The sequence below is a fragment of the Alosa alosa genome, chromosome 4, assembly GCF_017589495.1.
Source record: "Alosa alosa isolate M-15738 ecotype Scorff River chromosome 4, AALO_Geno_1.1, whole genome shotgun sequence".
Taxonomy (NCBI): Eukaryota; Metazoa; Chordata; class Actinopteri; order Clupeiformes; family Clupeidae; genus Alosa; species Alosa alosa.
The window spans coordinates 16,824,879-16,844,740 of record NC_063192.1 but is presented as its reverse complement, the minus strand read 5'-3'; the positions used below and the strand labels follow the sequence as shown (position 1 = coordinate 16,844,740).

General features: G+C 42.0%; 2 protein-coding genes and 1 non-coding gene across 4 annotated transcripts; 2 read left to right on the top strand and 1 right to left on the bottom strand.

Moving 5' to 3' along the window:
* Positions 1 to 384: 384 nt before the first annotated feature.
* On the top strand, positions 385 to 702 carry LOC125294074. Its single transcript, XR_007193486.1, has one exon. It is a non-coding gene; the product is annotated as a small Cajal body-specific RNA 2 (non-coding RNA).
* Positions 581 to 3,625, bottom strand: cfap276 (cilia and flagella associated protein 276). The gene is made up of 5 exons (XM_048242309.1): positions 3,447 to 3,625; positions 3,144 to 3,260; positions 2,913 to 3,028; positions 2,419 to 2,537; positions 581 to 1,033 (listed from the first exon to the last, which is right to left on the bottom strand). The coding sequence occupies exons 1-5, from the start codon at positions 3,522 to 3,524 to the stop codon at positions 963 to 965; spliced, it is 501 nt and encodes a 166-aa protein (XP_048098266.1). The 5' UTR covers positions 3,525 to 3,625; the 3' UTR covers positions 581 to 962.
* On the top strand, positions 2,556 to 19,803 carry elapor1 (endosome-lysosome associated apoptosis and autophagy regulator 1). Of its 2 annotated transcripts, XM_048242306.1 has the most exons (23): positions 2,556 to 2,871; positions 4,283 to 4,315; positions 6,879 to 6,999; positions 7,639 to 7,819; positions 8,113 to 8,260; positions 8,554 to 8,634; positions 8,925 to 9,030; positions 9,788 to 9,937; positions 10,322 to 10,410; positions 10,894 to 11,071; positions 11,730 to 11,858; positions 11,991 to 12,081; positions 12,526 to 12,631; positions 12,811 to 12,948; positions 13,176 to 13,442; positions 13,838 to 14,014; positions 14,215 to 14,365; positions 14,942 to 15,035; positions 15,184 to 15,285; positions 15,439 to 15,565; positions 15,860 to 16,038; positions 18,353 to 18,521; positions 18,976 to 19,803. In XM_048242306.1, the coding sequence occupies exons 2-23, from the start codon at positions 4,304 to 4,306 to the stop codon at positions 19,042 to 19,044; spliced, it is 2,865 nt and encodes a 954-aa protein (XP_048098263.1). In that variant the 5' UTR covers positions 2,556 to 2,871; positions 4,283 to 4,303; the 3' UTR covers positions 19,045 to 19,803. The 2 variants fall into 2 exon arrangements, with proteins under 2 accessions (XP_048098263.1, XP_048098262.1); XM_048242305.1 differs by lacking the exon at positions 2,556 to 2,871 and having other exon boundaries at positions 3,716 to 4,315.
* Positions 19,804 to 19,862: the final 59 nt, after the last annotated feature.

Below are 19,862 nucleotides of genomic sequence, written 5' to 3'. Positions count from 1 at the left end.
GTGTGTGTGTGGGGAGAGGATGTGTGCATGTGCAGGAATGTAGAGAACAGTAGAGGGCAGCAGTCTTCGTCTGCGAACAAGGTGACCGATGAACACCTCTGTCTTCATCTAGCCTACCCAAATTCACAGTAGGCTACTCGGCACACTGTCCCCGCATGTTATGGCTGCGGTAATCGTTGGGGACATCCTACTCGAATATTTACTAGCGACTATCTTTGAATGTTTTTTCTCATCAACATCTGACTGCAATGTCCTCCTCCCCACCACTGGGGGCGCGCTCACATTTTCAATAGACCTCTCAGCAATCTGACGTCACCAAATCATATAAATGACCCACAACCCGGAGGTGTTTCATTTGAATGATTGTTCGTGTGGTGTTTGGTCTATGTTTGGTGTGAGAGTGAGATTGAATGTGATGTGTGGAGAGATGTGTGCTTGAATGTTTGTATAATTCTTAAAAATCTACACCGTGATCTTATTTGATCCAATCGGAATTCTGCCCTCGTCCGATTCGGAAATGATAAAATCCGATATGCGAGCCAGCTTGGCGATGTGCATGAGGCATCTCACAAACTTTGGGGCATACACAAGAAATTGTGGTTTGAAGTGATGAATTGATCAGATATACTAGTTCGGACGAGGCGTTGGGTTTTAACCCTTGCTTTCGCCCGGACAATGAGTATAGAGGCGATTCTGATCCTACCACAACATGCTGCCACTGAGAGAAACCTCCGAGATGTTTCGGCTTAATTTAGCTATCTATGCTAACGTTACCTTGAACTAACTACATATTGGTAACTCTCAGTAGTGGGCAAAAGGTTTTTTGGTTGTTTATACAGTGTGATTCTAGACTAAAGTAGGGCTTTGAAATAACCTCGGTGCGTTTTATGTTTTCCTAATTTGTTTATTTTCCATGTGCATTGTAAAAGTGAGTCACGTATCATTATCAATGCTTGGAGCCATTAAGTTGAGTAGAATCCTCCATCGTGTTTCCTCGAGTAGCCACGATTGGTAGATGCGTTGTGATGGGATTCTGTAGGGGCAAACAATGGTCGCATGAAATCACCCGTCCGTCTTAGTATCCGAGACCAGTGTTTCCCACAGAATTGAGTTCTATTTGTGGTGGTAGTTTTCCAGAATTTACTTGAATGCAACAGTTTTTAACAAATTAGCGCAGCGTGGTTATAATGCTAACCAAATTTAAGCACAATTTAGTACAACCTGGAAAATCATTGTGGTGGTCGATGTTAATATTGTGGTGGGCTGCCACAAATAAGTCAATGTATTGGAAACACTGCGAGACTAACAACTAGCCCCAAATTCTGCTGTCTATTTGAACTCAAAAGGTTGCTGACCCTGGAAATGAGCAGTTTTGCTACAGCATGGCATAATACATCTAATGTTTGTGTGTGTGCACTCCCTGTTCAAATAAATAAATGACTTACAAATTACAATTCAGGTAAGGTGACCAGGTAGGCAATGCTTCATTTAAAGAATGTTAATGAAGAGCCTTTGGCAATGTATCTAAATTGTGTTTAGAAAAGACCCATTTGTCCACTGCCTAAACGGGTCACACAGTTCAGTAACGTCTGTGGGGTATTTTCAAGTGTAGTAACCAACCTGGTTAAACTCCCCAAGGGCAGAGCCCTACATGGTTTTTTTTCAGCTAGAAAAACAAAGCAAAAAGGCCTTTCTTTCAGGAGGTTTAACCAGAAGCTTTTTGAGGAGACGGCACTCAAAGAATACTCCATAGAAATGCATGGGATTAGTTCGTAACGTCAATAGTTCCTTTCCACAGGAGGGATTTTTGCAGTTCCTAGAACATAACCTTCCTAAAACCCTTTTTTTCTTTGTGTTCCGACCCGACCAACTTGGGGGTTAAGTTCCTCTGACCAGTTCCTGTAACTCTTTCAGCTCCTACTTCAGGGCAGGGTCTTTTCCCTTTTCCGCATAGGAACCCTTAGTGACTTAGGTCTACGTTGATTGGTCCAACTTATAAGTCACTGTTAACCCAAGTTGAATGGGCAATTTGAATCGGCAACCAGTTCCTATGGCTACTTGGCCAGTGCAAGTGGCAAAACCGGTTTTGGGGGAGAGTAGTTAGTGGAACTGTTTAGAAGTGGACTGTTCCTATAACTATATTCCTGTAACTACTTGGTCAGAAAGGGACAAGTAGAAAGTTGTCGACACATATCCCGCCCCTTCCTGTAATGTAAGTAACCCTTATATGCCTCCCCATTCACTTGAATAGGAAAATAGCTGCCCGATAACTGCGTTACCTGACCACCGCGTGGGGGGACTTGCCTATAAGGACTTTGGTGAACTCTTACAATGAGATATCTTACCCAGGTTGGTCACTAATCCATGTACTTGAAAACTCTCTGTGGTAGCCTACTGCAGTAGACAACCCAAACCCACCTATGGTTCCCTGGATGCTGTAGATGGAAGCTTTCTGTGGGTTGACCCAGAGCCGAATCTCCCTCTTCTCAATCCCACACTGGGGCGCCTCAGTCTTCTGTCTGTTCTTCAGTATCCTCCTTAAATGGTGACAAGTTTATATCATTACATGTGGTTTGAGGCACTTTAGGCCTTCCTTAAACTAGGCATAAATAAACAGTATATTTGTTCATTCTTAAGTCTTTTGGAGAGTCTAGTGTTTAAGATTCTAAGATGCTTTGTTATAAGGAAAATGGCAAAGGAGAGACCTGTTATAATATGGGGAGAATTTGAGGAATGCTTATAATTGCATCTGTTCATCTCCCCTTTGCTTCAGTGTAAGCCAGATGTTAACAAGAAGCATGACTTCAGGTAAAAAAAGAAGACTAAGGCAAAAGGTTCAAATAAAAGTTGTCAGCTCTCCAGCATACATTTGTGAGTACGCCCAAGCACAAGCAAAGTCTACATACACTCACCCATGATCATCAGAATAGGTTTCTCGCTGAAAAAGAGTTTCATTCTTGTTGCCTTGGAATTTTTGATGGTGGTCATAAGTGGACTTGAGATGAAAGTCGAGACTGTCTCTTGGAGCCTTTTATGAGAGGTTTAACTGGGATTATTAATGTATTTCAGTAGCCTATGTTTTACCACCTGACAAACTCAGTCATGGACTATTATTATGTTACCAAAAGGTTAATATGCCTCACCTCTTTATCATAGTAGCACACGTTTCGCCTTACACTGGCCAGAGTGGCTGTGTCATTGAGACGACTCCAGGGGCTCTCATTCTGCGCGACGTGGATCGGCGTTTCAAATGGGTGTTTCTATAATAAAGTTAGGAAAACCAATATTACTATCTCTATACGATAGTCGTTCTGGGGTAGCGTTTATCCAAAGCGTGGTTAATCGGTGAAATAATAAACTACAATTTTGGACAATATAGGCCTATCTCCCCGGGTTGCTCAATGACGTTTTCGAGAAGAGCAGTCCCTCAGCTAAGAACGGCCTACCTGGCATTCCTTAGTCCCGGTGAAAGTATGATCATTTTCATGTCTAGGGAACGGGTATGGGTTACACTTCCGTGCCATTTCGGTCTACCAAATGGTGAAGGTTCAACAAACAGAAAACAAAAAAAACATTTCTACATTCTATTGTTCGACGAGCAGAATTTGGCGGACACCATGTTTTCGTGTCAACCTCGTTGCTTGGAGACGTTGTGTGACTGCACAAACCAAGTTTAGGGTCAGAACAATATTGCGCACTTCCGACCAATTTGTTGCGCTCATAGACAGTCTATGGTTGCGCTCTTCCTTGTTGCAACTATAGATTTACTGGCATATGAGGTATTTGGTTGAAAGGCAAAATGTTGTAAAAACAAACAAATACATAAATAAATCCCAGCCTGTAGGTTGTGCAGTTTGGTAGCCTACATTTATTTAAACGAAATACAAAATATATAGCCATAACTTGTCAATAGCCTAGGCTATAGCTTTGCGCCTGCTCATGATGCGCTATTTGTTTAGCTACTGTCCAAATGTAAGAACGTTATTCACAACCAATGAGAGAGCTTCAGCCAATTACGCGCTCAACGCAAACCGGCGAGGCAACAGATCTACAAGACTGTATCAGCCTGGTTTGCCAGTCAGTGAGACAAGTTCACAACTACACACTGGCTGCCATTTGAGGAAACATATGGACCATAGCTAGCGTATTGTTTATATGTTTAATAAGACAGTGTTTGTGTACGTTTTAATAAGCAATGTACTACCTGCTGCGACCTCTGCTTGGGTTGACACATGTCAGATGTGTTGTGTATCCACTTCTGGCAATACTTTTGGCATTTCAGATCGAGTCGAAAGATTTACCCATGTGTAAAGAGGTAAGTTCTCAAGTCTTTTCTAGCTTTGTTTTGACGCAATTGCAGCCGATATTAATGAATGATGCTGTAGCCTATGTGAATGAAGTGATAGCCTACCCTTTTGTCGCCAAACATTCAGACGAGATACTCATTCAGCCCGCAACATAGTTCCATAATGCATGAAGTAGTATATTGATCAGCAGTTTGTTGCTGAGGCATAGCATTATTCACATTGACATAAATACAGTCCTGTGTGCCAGTGTGGGTCACTTTCCATTTCACTTTTTGTATGATTGATTTTCATAACGCACAAAAGTCTGGTCTGCTCGACATTTCATCATTTATACATTTACAGTTAGAATGCACAATGGAGTAGATATAGTAGTGTTGCAGGGCTTCATGTCCTGCTCTATTATAGAAATAATTGTCTATAACACCTGCAGTGTGTCTATAATTAAATTAGTATTAGTAGTATTCTCTCACGTTGGCTACACACAAAAACAAGAAATACAATGCATAGTGGTTCATTTATCAAGAGCTATAAAACACACCAGTCGTCTTCCCACACAAGGTGTGTGTGAACAGTCCATATGTTTCATCATTAGCCTTCCCTGGTTTGTGTTCAGGTGATGTGGCAGATGGTACGACTGGCTAGCATACATTTATTAATCAACAACTCTTGTGTACAGCCTGGCTTGTGATTTGAGCGCTTTGGGTTGCACTCTGTGCATGTTAAATGCGCTATAAAAATAAAACTGACTTGATTTACCATGACTTTAAAGCAGTGTACATGCTGAGATATAGGTTTGAGTCAAGTGTTTGGCTTGTACCACAATGGAAGACAACTAATCCCAAAACTAGTGTTTTGTGAATTCTGTACGTAGTAATGATTAAGATATTAATGTGAATGTTCCCAAAGGGATGTCAAAAATGTCTACTTTTCCAGAAACCTAATCTAAGATAATATATTTATTGAACAAGAGTGGCTCTTAAACAATGTGTGGCAAGCATTTACACCACTGACCAATTAGAGGAGCCATGGAACAGCATAAGTACTGCAAGTGTAAACTTTCACAGTTTAGCAGTGGACAGTAATTTCTGATGTTATTTCAGTGATTTATTGCACCTTACAACTGTTGTTTTCACGAGAGAGCCAACTACCAGTTTAGGAAGTCCAGTACAATGCCCTATGAGCAGGTGGTAGTGAAAGCAGTGCCCAGTTTCTGGGTTATCTCACTATATGGCCTACTTTTAATTTTTTGGTATTTACATAACTGCCATGGGGGTAGATCCATCAGGACCGTTTTAGTATTATCAAGATTTCATTTGTACTTTTCAGCAGCCTCCTTTCAACAGAAGACGCCATTGCTCGAGAGTATATTTATATCCAGAAAAAAAATGTAGTCCTTATTTTTCTTCCATTGAATATGCTGTGACATATGTCTCTGGCATTATGTGTACTAGGTCCAGCTTTAGTTGAAGGTTAGAGTTCTTTCAGGTAAATGAAGAGAGGGAAGGGGACAGTGTGTGTGTGTCCGAGGGTGTGCAAAAGCAGGCCACCGAGGCCAGAGGAAAGATAGTGTGTCATCATGTTCTGTTGCCATGGTGATGATCATGTTATTAATATGGAGATGTGGGTTATTGTACAAGGTAGTGTTGTGGAGCATATGGCAGTTATCGCACACACACACGCGCGCGCACACACGCACAACTAATGTAGCAGCACTAACAAATACCAGTCTCTGTGTGTTGTTCTTCTTGTTAACTATTAATCCTCTTGTTCTAACTGTGTGGGGGTCAAATTGACTCTGCTAAGTGCTTGTGCTTACACTACAGGTGGCATTCAGACCCACTTTGTGTCAAAAATAAGCACACACTCAGCCAGCACACAATGCTTTTCCATTTCCATTCAATGTTCGCTGGCAAAGTGATGTGTGTTTTCGGGGATTTGTCAGTAGTTTATTAGCTCTTTAGATTATCAGGGGGAAAAAAACAGATTAACAAACAGATTGTTTATTGCATGGTTTTACCTGCAATGTTTTGGTGTTTACTTGCACCACACCCACCTGATATGTAAATAACCTTAGGAAAACGAATCCTCTGTTAGGACAGGAGTCACCAGACATCCTTGATGGAGGTGATTAAGATAAAGGTGGGGCAGTCTCCGCGCAAATATTTATCTACCCCACCATTGGAACAGAAGGACCGTTTCACTTCAAGGGAAATTTTATGTCATGCATTACGTTTTCTGATAGCTCTGCCTGGTTATCAGTGATAGCAAATTTCAGTTCTTTACAAAGTCAATAAAAATGGTCTTTGATTTCATAATATCGCCGATGTAAGAGCACTAAGACTTTGGGCTTTGTAAAGTTCCCTGAGACAATCTTAGTTGTTGATGGAGCCATACAGTATACAGTAAATAAAATACATTTTAATTTAATTAAGTTGAAACTATGGTTGCATCCTGGCTGTGGTTGCACAGCAAGGCCTCACTGAGGGCAAACTTAAAGAAACCTGAAACTGTTTACTTTTGTCAACATCTCCTCGGCTGAGAGTTATATTTCTGTTTTTTTCTTTCCCTCAGTCGGATTACCATTATGAATACACAGAGTGTGATGTGCTGGGGTCTCGCTGGAGGGTAGGAGTGCCCAACAAACCTAACACCTGCACTAACCTCCCAGACCCTGTCAAAGGCACCCAGTGCAGTGAGTATCTACCCAACCAGTGACCTCGTCTCATAGGAATGCATACTAATGACATGCTTGCTGCAATCTTTTAGGCATCTGATACATATTCCTGACAAGACGTTATTGATGCCCAGCCTACCATACAGTAAAGTGTTCTAGTATATCTACTGTTGATGTTATCAGTACTTTGAGTGCCAGACTACTTCATATACAGGAATACCTTTAGTGCACAGTATTGCTGAGCTTTATGTTAAGTGAGCATTTACATTTATTTAAATAGCAGATGCTTTCATCCAAAGTGACTTACAAATGTCAATTATATCACAAGGGCAATTCTCCCTAGAGCAACTCCGGGTTAAGTGCCTTGCTCAAGGGCACCACGGTGGAAGCCAGGAATTGAACCAACAACTTCACAAGCTACTGCATGCTAGCCCTTAGCCCGTTAGAATACCATTAATGCACAGTATTGAAGACCTTTAAGTTAATGATTTAGTCCTTACTATCTTAGTAATATGCTGTATCCACTTCTAGTAAATAATACTAATGTGGTAAAAAATTTTTTTTTTTTTATTTCAGGCATAGTTGCTATGTATTATATTACAGGTATATATTCTATACATTGATACATACTACTGCTGACTGTCTTTGTTTCCCCAGCATTCTCCTGCAACACGGGGGAGTTTCTGGACATGAAGACACAGGAGTGCCAGAAGTGTGCAGCAGGGACCTACTCTCTGGGGACGGGCGTGGCCTTTGATGAGTGGGATAGCATGCCCCCAGGGTTTGTCACCCACGGCATCAACATGGATGCTGGGGACGCCTACATGAACTGCTCAAAGTGAGCGTCTTTGTAACCTTTGTTGTGTTTGACTGCACATTATGTTTATGTGTTCCAGATTATAATTTCAATTAGAAATTAGATTAGATGTTCATTGAAGTGTTAGACCGTCATGTTCTTTCAAGATACAGCCACAAACTGTTGTGTACCGCAGACTGTGTTTGTCTCCAGTCCACTCCATTGCAAACCATTGTTTAATTTACCTATTTCTATCTGACTGCCTCTGTCTATTTTATGTTGTATTATGAAATAGCCTAAATGAGTGGCCATGCTTTTGACATTCACTTGTGCAGTTCCACCTGGACACCAAAAGGGGACTTCATTGCCTCAAACACAGACGAGTGCACATCCACTCTGTCCTACGCCATCAGTCTTAAGAAGCCTGGATCTGTGACCTTCCAGTACCTCTACCCAGACAACAGCATCTTCTTTGAGTTTTATGTATGTTTCATGCCAACACCATTCAGAGATACTATGTAGTGCTTTTCCATTTGTTTTCCGGAGGCACAGGTAATATATGCAGCACATTTTTCGCTCGGCTTGGTCCAGAGTGCTGATGCAGGTAATCATTAACTTGTGTAGCAAGTTGGAGCAGGGAGCGTAATGTGTTTAGATGGCATTGTATTATGTTATGGTGTCTTGTGATGCAGTGTTATGACATTTAAAAGATATCTGATTATATGTGGGATTAAAATGGCTCTGACTAATACAATGTATGTGTGATTACTATATAGGTTCAGAATGACCAGTGTCAGTCCTCTGTGGAACAAAGCCGCTGGATGAAGACCACAGAGAATGACTGGGACTCCCACTATGTGAGGATAGCACTTGACGTGTGTGTGTGTGTGTGTGTGTGTGTGTGTTTGTGTGTTTGTGCATGTCAGTGGTGTATGTGTTTGTAGTCTTGTGTGTGTGCCATGCATATAAAGTCACACTCAGGACTCAGGATTCACCTGCCACAGAGAGAAAGTGTCTGTCTGTTTCTGTCTGTCTGTCTGTGTGTGTCTGTGTGAGAGAGAGTCTGTGTTTGTGTGTGTGTAAATGACACCTCGTTGTGGCCTGCCTACACACTGATGTCCTCCGTGCTGTGTTATTGTGTCCTCAGGTACAGCTGAGTCGTGGAAATAATGTGCTGTACTGGAGAACCACTGGCTTCTCCCTCAACGCCAACTCTGTCAAACCCATCCTGTTGCGCAACATCGCCATCTCAGGTCGCCACCACCGCCACCTGCTTCACAAAAACTATTACTATTAAGTGATGTTATTTACATGTGTCCACTAGACAGATGTTTTATCCTCAGTGATGTAAAATACGGCAAAAAACATAAATCTAGCATAACCCAAGCACCATAGTTTGTCAGTTCACCTACAGACACAGATCAATTGAGCCAATAGCTGCTTTCAGACCTAGGTGTAATTCCGCATGTTCTGCGGATGTCAAGCAATTGGGGCATATATCTGAACAACATAACCGGCCATTTGGAATTTTGAACTTAGCCGGCTGTTATACTACTGCCCTCCTAGTATTTCCGACGGACATTATGTAAATGAGCTTGTGTCTGAACAAAGCAAAGAACATGCATTCTGTGAGATTCTGTTCATGTTCGTGTTCAACCACGTTCAACCTGTTCAACCACATGGAGATTCTTTTAATGTGCATCGGTGTCGTTCACACATGACTGCATAATGTTAGCATCATATCTGAATCACCCGAAGGGTCAGACCTCCGTTTGACAAAGATCCGCATATACTGAGGACGACGTGTCTGAAAGCAGCTATTTACTGTAGATTCTTCCAAAATTGCATTCTGGACATCATTTTTTCTGTTGGTATGGCAGTCACGGGATGAATAGCTGGAAATGTGGTCTGTGGTATCTTTGGTTATACTAGATTTGAAGTGTTGCCTATAGCATCTATGTCTGTTGGCTGTGATCTTAATCAGTGAGTTTGCCTCCCTTGCCCCTACAGGTGTGGCCTACACATCCGAGTGCTTTCCCTGTAAGGCGGGCACCTACAGCACTGAGCCAGGTGGGTCCCGATGTGCCCCCTGCCCAGCCAACTCTTACTCGCGCAAAGGGGCCACTGCCTGCCAGGAGTGTGAGAAGGAGAAATATGCGGGTATGTGATGTAATATGTCGGTACAAACACTCATTTTTAAATCAAATGATTTAGCTTTGATTAGCTTTGTCACCATCCATAGAAGGCTTCCATCTAATGCAATTATTCAGTTTACTGACTCTCAGCTGACAATTACTGACTGAAATAGAGATCTACCGGTACTTGAAAAATGGTGGGAATTTCCTTTAATTAATTTACGTTGCCACTGAAGAGTTGTGGTGATAAATGTAGACCTTGACATTTTTCCATTTCGCCAGGGCATCCATTGTATAGCTTCCTTAATGTGGGCTGGTACGGATGCAGTATGCTATCAGTGGATCTTAATGTCTTTGAGATTTTCCTAAATCCCTCAGGGCTTTTCCCCTCGCTCTGTGTGTCCCTCAGGTATAGGCTCTGGAGAATGCCTCACCAGACCACCATGTAAAGAGGGTGACTACTTCTACACACACACACCCTGTGACTCCAACAGGACGGTACTATAACAAGTCTTGTTTTGCATTTTATGTTTAGTTCTCTGCTGCTGAAGCTGTGAGATATATGGAACATTACTATTTCATTCACTCTTAATGTTTAATCTTTAACTTTTTTATGACCCTGTTTGTTTTTAAAATGTGACTTGGGGTGATCCGATCACAAGTGGTCAGTTCTAAATACAAGTGTAAACATTCACCAAGATGAATTGTGATCTGATCACTCAAACCGCTTGCCTAGGTGGTCTGAAACACATTTGACCACATACTTTTGTAGTGTAAACGCTAATGTGTTCTGATGTGTCCAGTGACGGCTGTACACCTTGAATACATGAGAAAACCTTAATGTCTCTCAGCTGACCACTTTGATTGGATCACCCAAGATGCATTCTAAAAACAATCGTTAACAGGCCCTATGCTATATTAGTGCATTGCTTTTTTTTAAGTGTAGTTTGTATAGTAGACCATGTCCTGCTGTGGTTTCAGACCCAGCTGATGTACAAGTGGATCGAGCCCAAGATCTGCAGTGAGACGGCCGACGGGGCAGTGCAGCTCCCTGCCTCGGGGCAGATGATGACCTGCCCGCCCTGCAACCCCGGCTTCTTCATGAACAACGCCTCTACCTGCCAACCTTGCCCACATGGCTTCTACTCCAACGGCTCAGGTACAGACACGACTCCAGAAAGAGGAGATCGTGTTCACATTCAGCTGCCAGGAAACCTCCTCATTCTCTGTGACTTCACTTTGTCCTATTATTGTATTTGTGAGTAAATGAATGACAGAGACGGAGGCGTTTTGTGCACATTACCTCATTGTTTGTTTCCTCATTTTACATTCCTCACACTTGTCAGTAATCCTCTCCAGGTCAGATAACAGCTCTCTCCAGAATGAGGATATGTTCAATTTCTCTGAGATGGAAACAGCTGTTTTGTCTAGGATTTCAGCTGTGGGTTACCTGAATATAGCAAAAGGTGACTGTGAAAGGTAGAGATAGAACAGTGACACAGCTGACTGGTAGGATATTAGGTGATGGAGCACAAAAACACAGTGTGATTATGGTGACCGATGAGGGTGAGAAATGCAAAACAATGGAATAGAAGTAGTAGGCCCAAATTAATGTGGTTTCCCTCTGCAGACAGATATCAGTCAGTGCATAGATATCTTCTTATTATGCACATGAGTGGTTTGATAACCAGCAGTCTGCTTCACTTTTGACACACTCTTTTTTCTTTCTCTCTCTCTCTCTCTGTGTGTGTGTGTGTGTGTATTTATATTTGTGTACCTGTGTACTTATGTAAATGGATGTGTGTGTGTGTGTGTAGTTTGCTCAGAGTGTTCTGCAGGGACGGAGCCGGTGGTGGGGTTTGAGTATAAGTGGTGGAACCGGATGCCCAGTAACATGAAGAGTTCCGTCTACAGCAACGAATACAGTGACTCAGAGAGAACCACAGGTAACAGGGTCAACCAGCCTGAGCAACACATGGCTTCAGATGAGTTGGTTACATATTTTCTCTAGAAATCTTTTTTTAATGTTATTTGTGTGCATTGAATAGGTTTGTAAAAGTGACTGTGTGTTTTGACAGCATGGGAGGTGGCGGGGGAGTATGTGTACACCACACCAGGAGACATGGACACAGGCTTTATGTTGCTCACTCTCACTGTCCCGGGGTACAGGTGAGCTGTACATTTTGATTATAAAGACAACTTCAATAAGATAGGCTGGATAGTGACACAGTATGCCATAGTCCCCACACTACAAGATGCCGTATTTACAGTCTGATATTATATTGTTGACCAATACAAAATAAGTATAAGACTTTTTCATACCTGTTTTAAAAATGTTACAGCCAAAACTGTTTGTAGTACTTTGAATGTATGAGCCGTAAGCTAGTGATATATTTACTGTAGATTAATGAAGTGAAGAAGATAGACAGTTATAGCCCTTTCCAACATATGATATATGATATAGCCTAATGCTACACTTACTGTCTGAACTTATTGTCTGATATAGTTATAAGATTAATATAGATTTTCATTTAATTATCTCTTGAAGTAATCAATATTATGGTTGTTTTTATATAGTTATGGAATCTTTAAATCTTTGGTGATTTTTGCTAGGTTGCCTCATACTGTCACCACAGATGAGATGAACACAGAGCTGTCCAAGATCACCTTTGTGTTTGAGACCAAGTGTACCGATAACTGCGTTCTCTACTTCATGGCGGTGGGCAATGAATCTTTTTTTTTTTAAAATTGACATGTTTTATTAGCCTACGTTATTATTATTGTCATTATGCTTTATGGGGATGTTTTGCTTCACAGTGGTTCACGGCCGTTTCTATTTTTGGTATTTATGGAGACGCATTTTTATTTCTCATGTTGACATGTTCTGTTCTCTCGCAGGGTGTGAGTGAAAGGAACAACTTTGTGGTAGAGCGCTGGAGGGGGACTAATGGGAAGCAATCCTACTCTTACATTATCAAGAGCAACAGCACCGTCAGCTTCTCCTGGGGGTTCCAGCGCACCGCAGGGCCAACCACAGTAAGATTACACCCACACCTCATAATGCTTGCTAAACTTAACAGGAATACAACAGCAACACAATGGATAACTTCAACATATCTGTTATCAGAAAGAGTTACTCAACTAAGCATTCTGAACACAGTTATGTTAGAATTCTGTCTCTAGTTGTTTGTAAATGATTAGTAGCAAGGTTTAGGTAGTGTAACCAGATATTTTTGCACACATCTTTCTTTTCCTTGTTGCAGGAAAAGCTGTATAGTGCCGACTTTGCCAAGATCTACGTTGTCCGCATCACCAATGTCATCGGTGGTGTGGCGTCCAAGTGTCGCCACTGTGCCCTGGGGATGTTGCAGGGTGCGGAGTCCACCTGTGTGCCCTGCCCAGCCAGCCACTACATGGTGGAGGGCAGCGGAGTGTGTAAGGCCTGTCCCGCCAACAGCATCATCCGCGCAGAACACCAGGTTGGGCCAGAGGCCTGTGTCCGCTGTGGCCCCAACACACACAGCAACAAGGTGAGAGAGAATATAAAACCACACACACACTTTGGGACGATGTTCCAGGGAAGAATCTTGTGCTGGTAGGGTTTCCTTCCTACGACAAGTTAAGAGAGTCCGATAGACACACACAAAGTGAACTCCCGTGTACTCACACAGAGCACGGTAATGGAGAAAACAATGCATCCACAGCTAAAAATAATGGGTTGTGTTGACCAATGACAATCGTGACAAATCGCCTTAATAGCAACACAAAAGTAGTTTCATACATGTCACCATAATGATAAGAGATCTGTCCTCCACTAGTTTTATATCATCTAAGATATTGTATGATATACATATGTGTGTGCACACACACACACACACACAAATCTAGCAGTGTAACTGTGGAAGGTCTTCCTCCGTGTCCCCAGGCCCACTCTGCTTGTCTGAGTGACTGTAGGCTGGCTGTGAAGCAGAGGGACGGAGAGACCCTCCACTATGACTTCTCTCCCCTGTCCAACGTTACCGCTGCCCAGAGCAGTCCACGCTTCACCACCAAGGGCCTCAAGTTCTTCCAGCAGTTCAGCATCGGGCTGTGTGGAGAAGAGGTATTCAATCATTCTCTCTCTCTCTCTCGATCTATCTATCTGTCTGTATACCTTCATCCGATCATCAGTTCCAAAAGGAAGGTAATATGAAGGCTGATAAATGCTCTCTATGTGTGAGATATGTGGTATTAGATGCTTGCTAACTGATTCAGTATGGATTGCAGTGCAGTGGTCACTTGTCATTTTTTCTGGTCCTTTAGGGCAGAGCGATGGCCACATGTGTGGACAACATCACAGAGAGCAGGAAGGAATTGAGTGGTTACGTGTGCCAGTCCACCATCGTCCCCACGGATGTAAGGGGGCAGACAGTGGTGTCATCCCAGCCCTTCAGCATAGGAGACACCCTCATAGGTAAGATTGCAAGAAATGCAGATTAATTTATTGTCCAGGTGGGTGACAAAATATTGTTGTCGACAGATGTTTCGGCGCCGTAGGCTGTCATAGTCCTGTGAATGTTGTTGAATAGAATGTCTCCCAGTTTCAACAACATCTCACCGCAAAATGAAAGTAAACAGCAACAGATGTGATCATGGCATCAGACAACAGAATGGAGACCTCCAGAATATGTCTCTGCCATTTTATTTCAATGTTTATGAACCTGACAAGCTCTCTAACACCCTATAGCATGCATCTCTTTTACGTCATATTTTGTCAAGTGCCATTTGCCGTCTGGACTATAATTTGGCCTTATCCCTGACATTTGGCATAGGAGACACCCACGTAGATGAGATCCGTAGCCATCCTCTTCCTGAGTGCCTTTCAGCTGTTACAGTCCCAGACTGTACAAAAACATCAATAGAAATTCAGTCTAAAACTAGGCTCAATCCATGTATAGGAAACGAGTCGATTGTGTTCTGTAGATGTCATTGCAGAGACATTATCGTTTGGGATTTTGTGGTTTATCTGCAATTGACCTTTTGATTTCAGGGATCACCACCAAATCAACTTTTGATCAAATAACCTCCCCTGAGGGTAACTTTCCTACAGATTCCACCTTACCTGATGTCATATTTTACTACAGGTATGTCTCATTGTAGTGACACTGCTATGTCAATATCATAACTTTGACATTATCAGGAATTAATATCATTTGCTAAAGAAGAAAGGACCATCCCAAATGATAAACAATGAAATACACATCATATTTCTTGTCTAAATAATGCTCTTAGGGGAAGTGAAACAACGCAAGCTTGTAAAAAAGGAAGGTCAACAACCATCAGACTGCGATGCAATCCCTCTGTTAGAGGAAATGACCTAATTTCTCTTCCGAGGTAACACATAGGCTAGTATTACATTTATAGACTGTATCAAATAACATTGGTAACATGAGGAAGAATGTATGCCATTTGGACTATAGTAATGAAGTTTTGCCATTGTTTGTCTATGTGTGGTCTATATATGTGTGTGTGTGTGTGTGTGTGTAGTAAATGTCCTGAGGGCACCTGTGATGGCTGCTCCTTCCATCTGCTGTGGCTCTCCAGGCACGCCTGTCCTCTTTGCTCAGAGAGACACTACAAAAAGATTGAGAGTGCCTGCATCCAGGGCATCATGGTGAGTCACAAGTGTGTGTATGAGAGAGTGAGAGAGAGAATCCAGGACTGCATTATGGTGGGTCAAAGAGAGAGAGTGTGTGTGAGAGAGACTGCATCCAGGACTGGATTATGGTGGGTCAAAGAGAGAGAGTGTGTGTGAGAGAGACTGCATCCAGGACTGCATTATGGTGGGTCAGAGAGAGTGTGTGCCTGGATTCCGGTACAGTATGTATGTGTATGTGTGTTTTGGTTGTCATGTGTGTGTGAGTACCTGCTCAAATCCAGGTGTGTCTGTCCATTGGTGTGTGTCCAGAGGACTACATACGTGTGGCAGCAGCCTCTGCACTGCTTTGGCGGGGTGACACTGCCCCCCCAGATGGTGAGTGCGTGTGTGACATTGGACTTCTGGCTGAAGTTTGGGGTGTCCATTGGGAGCGTCGCCGCCCTACTGCTCATCAGCCTCAGCTGCTACTTCTGGAAGAAGACACGCAAGTGAGTGGCCTACTTTGACCTCTAACTGACGTCACTGCTCGGGAGAGAATGTACCACGCTGGCTGCAGTATGCAAATGTCTAATAGATTTCTTGTTTTACAACTAGTCTGACAAATTGTGCTTATGCATACTCACCATCAAGAGTCAGGCCCGCACGGAGATTCGAACCCGGGTCTCCGGAGTGAAAGGTGGAGATGAATCCCCTGTACCACCCTCAGATATGAATGAACCAAAATGCAGAGGAGTCAGATTCAGAGTTCTCTTTAATGAGTCACAAAAACAGGCAGGCAAACAGACTTTCTTGCAGATTGTTGCAAAGTATCACAGGTATAGGCAATGACCATCAAGGCAAAAAAAAAAAAAAAAAAAAAAAAGAGGGCAGTAGACAGTCCACTAAAACAGGCCAGCCAAAAATTCAAAGTAAAAAAAACTAGGGCTGTCAAAATAACTGATTAATTTCAATTAATTAATTTGAGAAAAAAAAAACTGATTAAAAAAAAATAAGATTAATCAATTCCGAATGACCTTTGACCCAGAGCCGTTGTGGTCAGTAACCATTAGACTGTAAAATGAAGGAGAGAGAAGAAAATGTGCTGCCTAGATCATTGATTGGAACATTTACTATGGTGTTGATAAAAATAAAGTGTTGATTAAAATAAAGTTCTCTGCAATGTCTGCAGCAAGGAATTTGCATATCACCGGAGTTCATCAACTCTAAAGTCGCACATCAATGCAAAGAAATTGTGTTGACATTGAGGGGAGTGTTCATTTATTTTCATTGTGTCCCCTAGGACCTAGGTTATATCTGTAGCCTGAAATACCTTGTATGTGAAAAACAACTTTTTCCCAAAGCACTTTTGAATTTATTTCCTCAGCATATTAGGTCTAATCATAGATTATTATGGGAATTATTAAAATAAGAGTTTTTGAACTGTAATGTCACTAATGCTGATTATTCAATGATTTATTTGAATTTAAATATTTAAAATATTTTCACAGCAAAAATTATATATGCGATTTTAGATTAATTAATCACAATAATTAATTAGATTTTTTTAGAAATTGATAACCAAAAGTCTTTTCAAGAGTATTCAAAACAGGAGTACACTTACGATACAGGTGGCACACAGGAGAACTCATCAAAGGCACTAACAAACACATGCTCCTTAAATACTCTGATTCATTAACAATCATTCAGGTGTAATCATTCAAACCATGAGCTGAGAAAATCAGGCAATTTCCGAAAATTACAAAGAAAAGGTGCAAATGAGGACATCTAGTGGCCTATATTGAATGCTCTATATTGAAGTGTTGCATCTGCAGCATACTGACATTGACTGTGATAACAGGTTAAAGCTGCAGTTGGTAAGTCTGACAGATTGAGGGGACTTATGGTGCATTCAGAGCACCTCGGAATGACAAGGACCGCCCCCATGGCTACTTTGTTTTTCCGACAGCAAGTGTTCATGTGCTTTGCCATCGGAATGTGTGACAAACACGGATGCCACACCAAAGGTTGAAACATACACTCACTAATCCTAAACAAACAACTGTATTTGCTTAAAATATAGTGTAAGATGCTTGTGAAAGAGAGATATGCAGCTTTCAAGTGAAAAAAATGGCAAATTCCCAAGTTCACATTAAAACCGTTGGACATGAAAGGCCACATGGACTACAAACAAACTACAACGTGACGACAAAAGTGATGACGAGCCCCTAACTGGGCAACTCTGTTAGCAAAATCTAGCCCCAGTTTCCGACCTCTGACTCACACATTAAGTGACGTGATTGACGCGGAATGATGATGTTTTCACTCGGAGAAAGGTTTTTCTGAAGCCCATGAACGCTATGTTTGCCAAAATGTTGAATGTTTACAACTCTCATGCCCCTCCCCAACTACCACCGAGCACCCTCTCATCGAGTTTGTGCTCGTCAGTGCGCACCAGACTGCACACCAGAATGCGCACCAGAATGTGATTGACAGTCAGATCTCACACAGCCCTGCTCTGATTGGACCAGAAGAACCGGGAGCTGTGGGTTTTTGCAAACCAAATAACAGGCTCTAGGTGGAGGTAGAAGTGTGTTTTTTTTTTTTTTTAAACCGGCTGATTTATGTTCTGTCGGAGCACTCAATGTTGTGTCGGTCTCGTTGTGTCGGTCTCTCAATGTCGTTCTGTTTACATCTTTCTTTCTCTTTCTTTATTTCTTTCTTTTGTCTCTCTCCTTGTCCCCTCTATCCTCTTTCTCTCTTTCTCTCTCTCTCTCATTCTCTCTCTCCCACCTACACTGTCCCCTCTTCTGTGTGCTCTGGCAGACTGGAGTATAAGTATTCTAAGCTGATGATGACTGCGGGAGAGAAGGAGTGTGAGCTCCCGGCGGCCGATAGCTGCGCCATCATGGAGGGCGAGGACGCTGAGGAGGATGAACTCATCTACCTCACCAAGAAGTCCTTCTTTGGGAAGATCAAGTCCTTCTCCAGAGAGGTAGGCTACAGTAATGCTTTCTCACCTCTGCCCCCTGTCTCAGAGCCACAACGTGCACCAGTTATATTTGCTCTTCTGGCATAGTTGTGTAAGGTCAGTGTGATAAGCACAAGATTCCTACCTGGGCCATCTACCTAGTTGTGTGTCTGTGTTCATGTGTGTGTGTCTGTAGCTGTGTCTGTGTGTGTGGATGTATGTGTGAGTGTGTGGGTGTGTGTAAGTGTGTACTCCATGGGTTTAATTCCCAGGTAGCAGCACACAGGTCTCCCTTATCCTACTTTGGCTAAAAGTGTTTACTTTATTAATAATTGTTGATGTTAATGTATGAAAACATTAACTGACTTTGCACTTTAGACACCAGATGACTTTTAAATAGATCGGGACCTGGCCCACCTGGCCAAGATGCAGTGGACAAAACAGATACATTTGGTTTGTGTGTGTTCCCCACCTGTAGAGGACATCTGATGGATTTGACTCGGTGCCGCTCAAGTCATCAGCAGGTCTGGAGATGGAGATGAGCTGAAGCTAAAGCTGGATACTTCTCCAGGACAGGGCCAATTATGCAGCCACATGCATTTTGGAAATGTGCCTCTGGTGGCAGACAAATGCATAATGCGCCATCTAGTGGCCACACATTTTTATTACCCATTTCCTTTTCCAAACAGATTGTTTGATAACAACATTTATTTTTATATGATGGGGTTTACTGAATGTATCCTGGAAGGACGTGGTTCAAACACTGAATGCTGGCATTTGTCAATGTCTGTATATCATAAGAAATACAGGCCTTTCCTAAGGCACAGTAGGCTATGGATCATATCAGGTGTAGCCGATAGATTGGGGTGTAGGCTACTGTAAATGCTGCATTTGACCATTAGCCATTCTTGATGTTTAATGTATGAAAGTTATAGTTATGTCAGTGCTGGGTAGTCCTAAAGGGTTATTGGATATGCCCGTCATTTAAATCAACCTGGAGTTTTTTTAACAATACATTTTGCAAATAAGCACAAAGCCCAAGCCTTTTGGATTTATTTTACTTCTAAATTGTTGAAAGGTTTACATTGTTAAAAAGTAGATATTAAGGGCTTATTTTAGACATTTAATTGTTTTAATTTTTCTCAATTTGTGTTGTGTATTTTTCACTCGTATAGAACAGCAGTCTATGGTATTGAAGATCTGCGAAAGGAAATGTATGTTCAAAATTGTATTTATAACTTGTACTGTTTGGTGTTGTGTTTGCTTTACAATCTGTTTGTCTATTGACTATTGTCTATTGACAACACATTTAATAAATAATAATAATAAAGTATATAATTTGCTGTCCAATTGACCTCGCGAGAG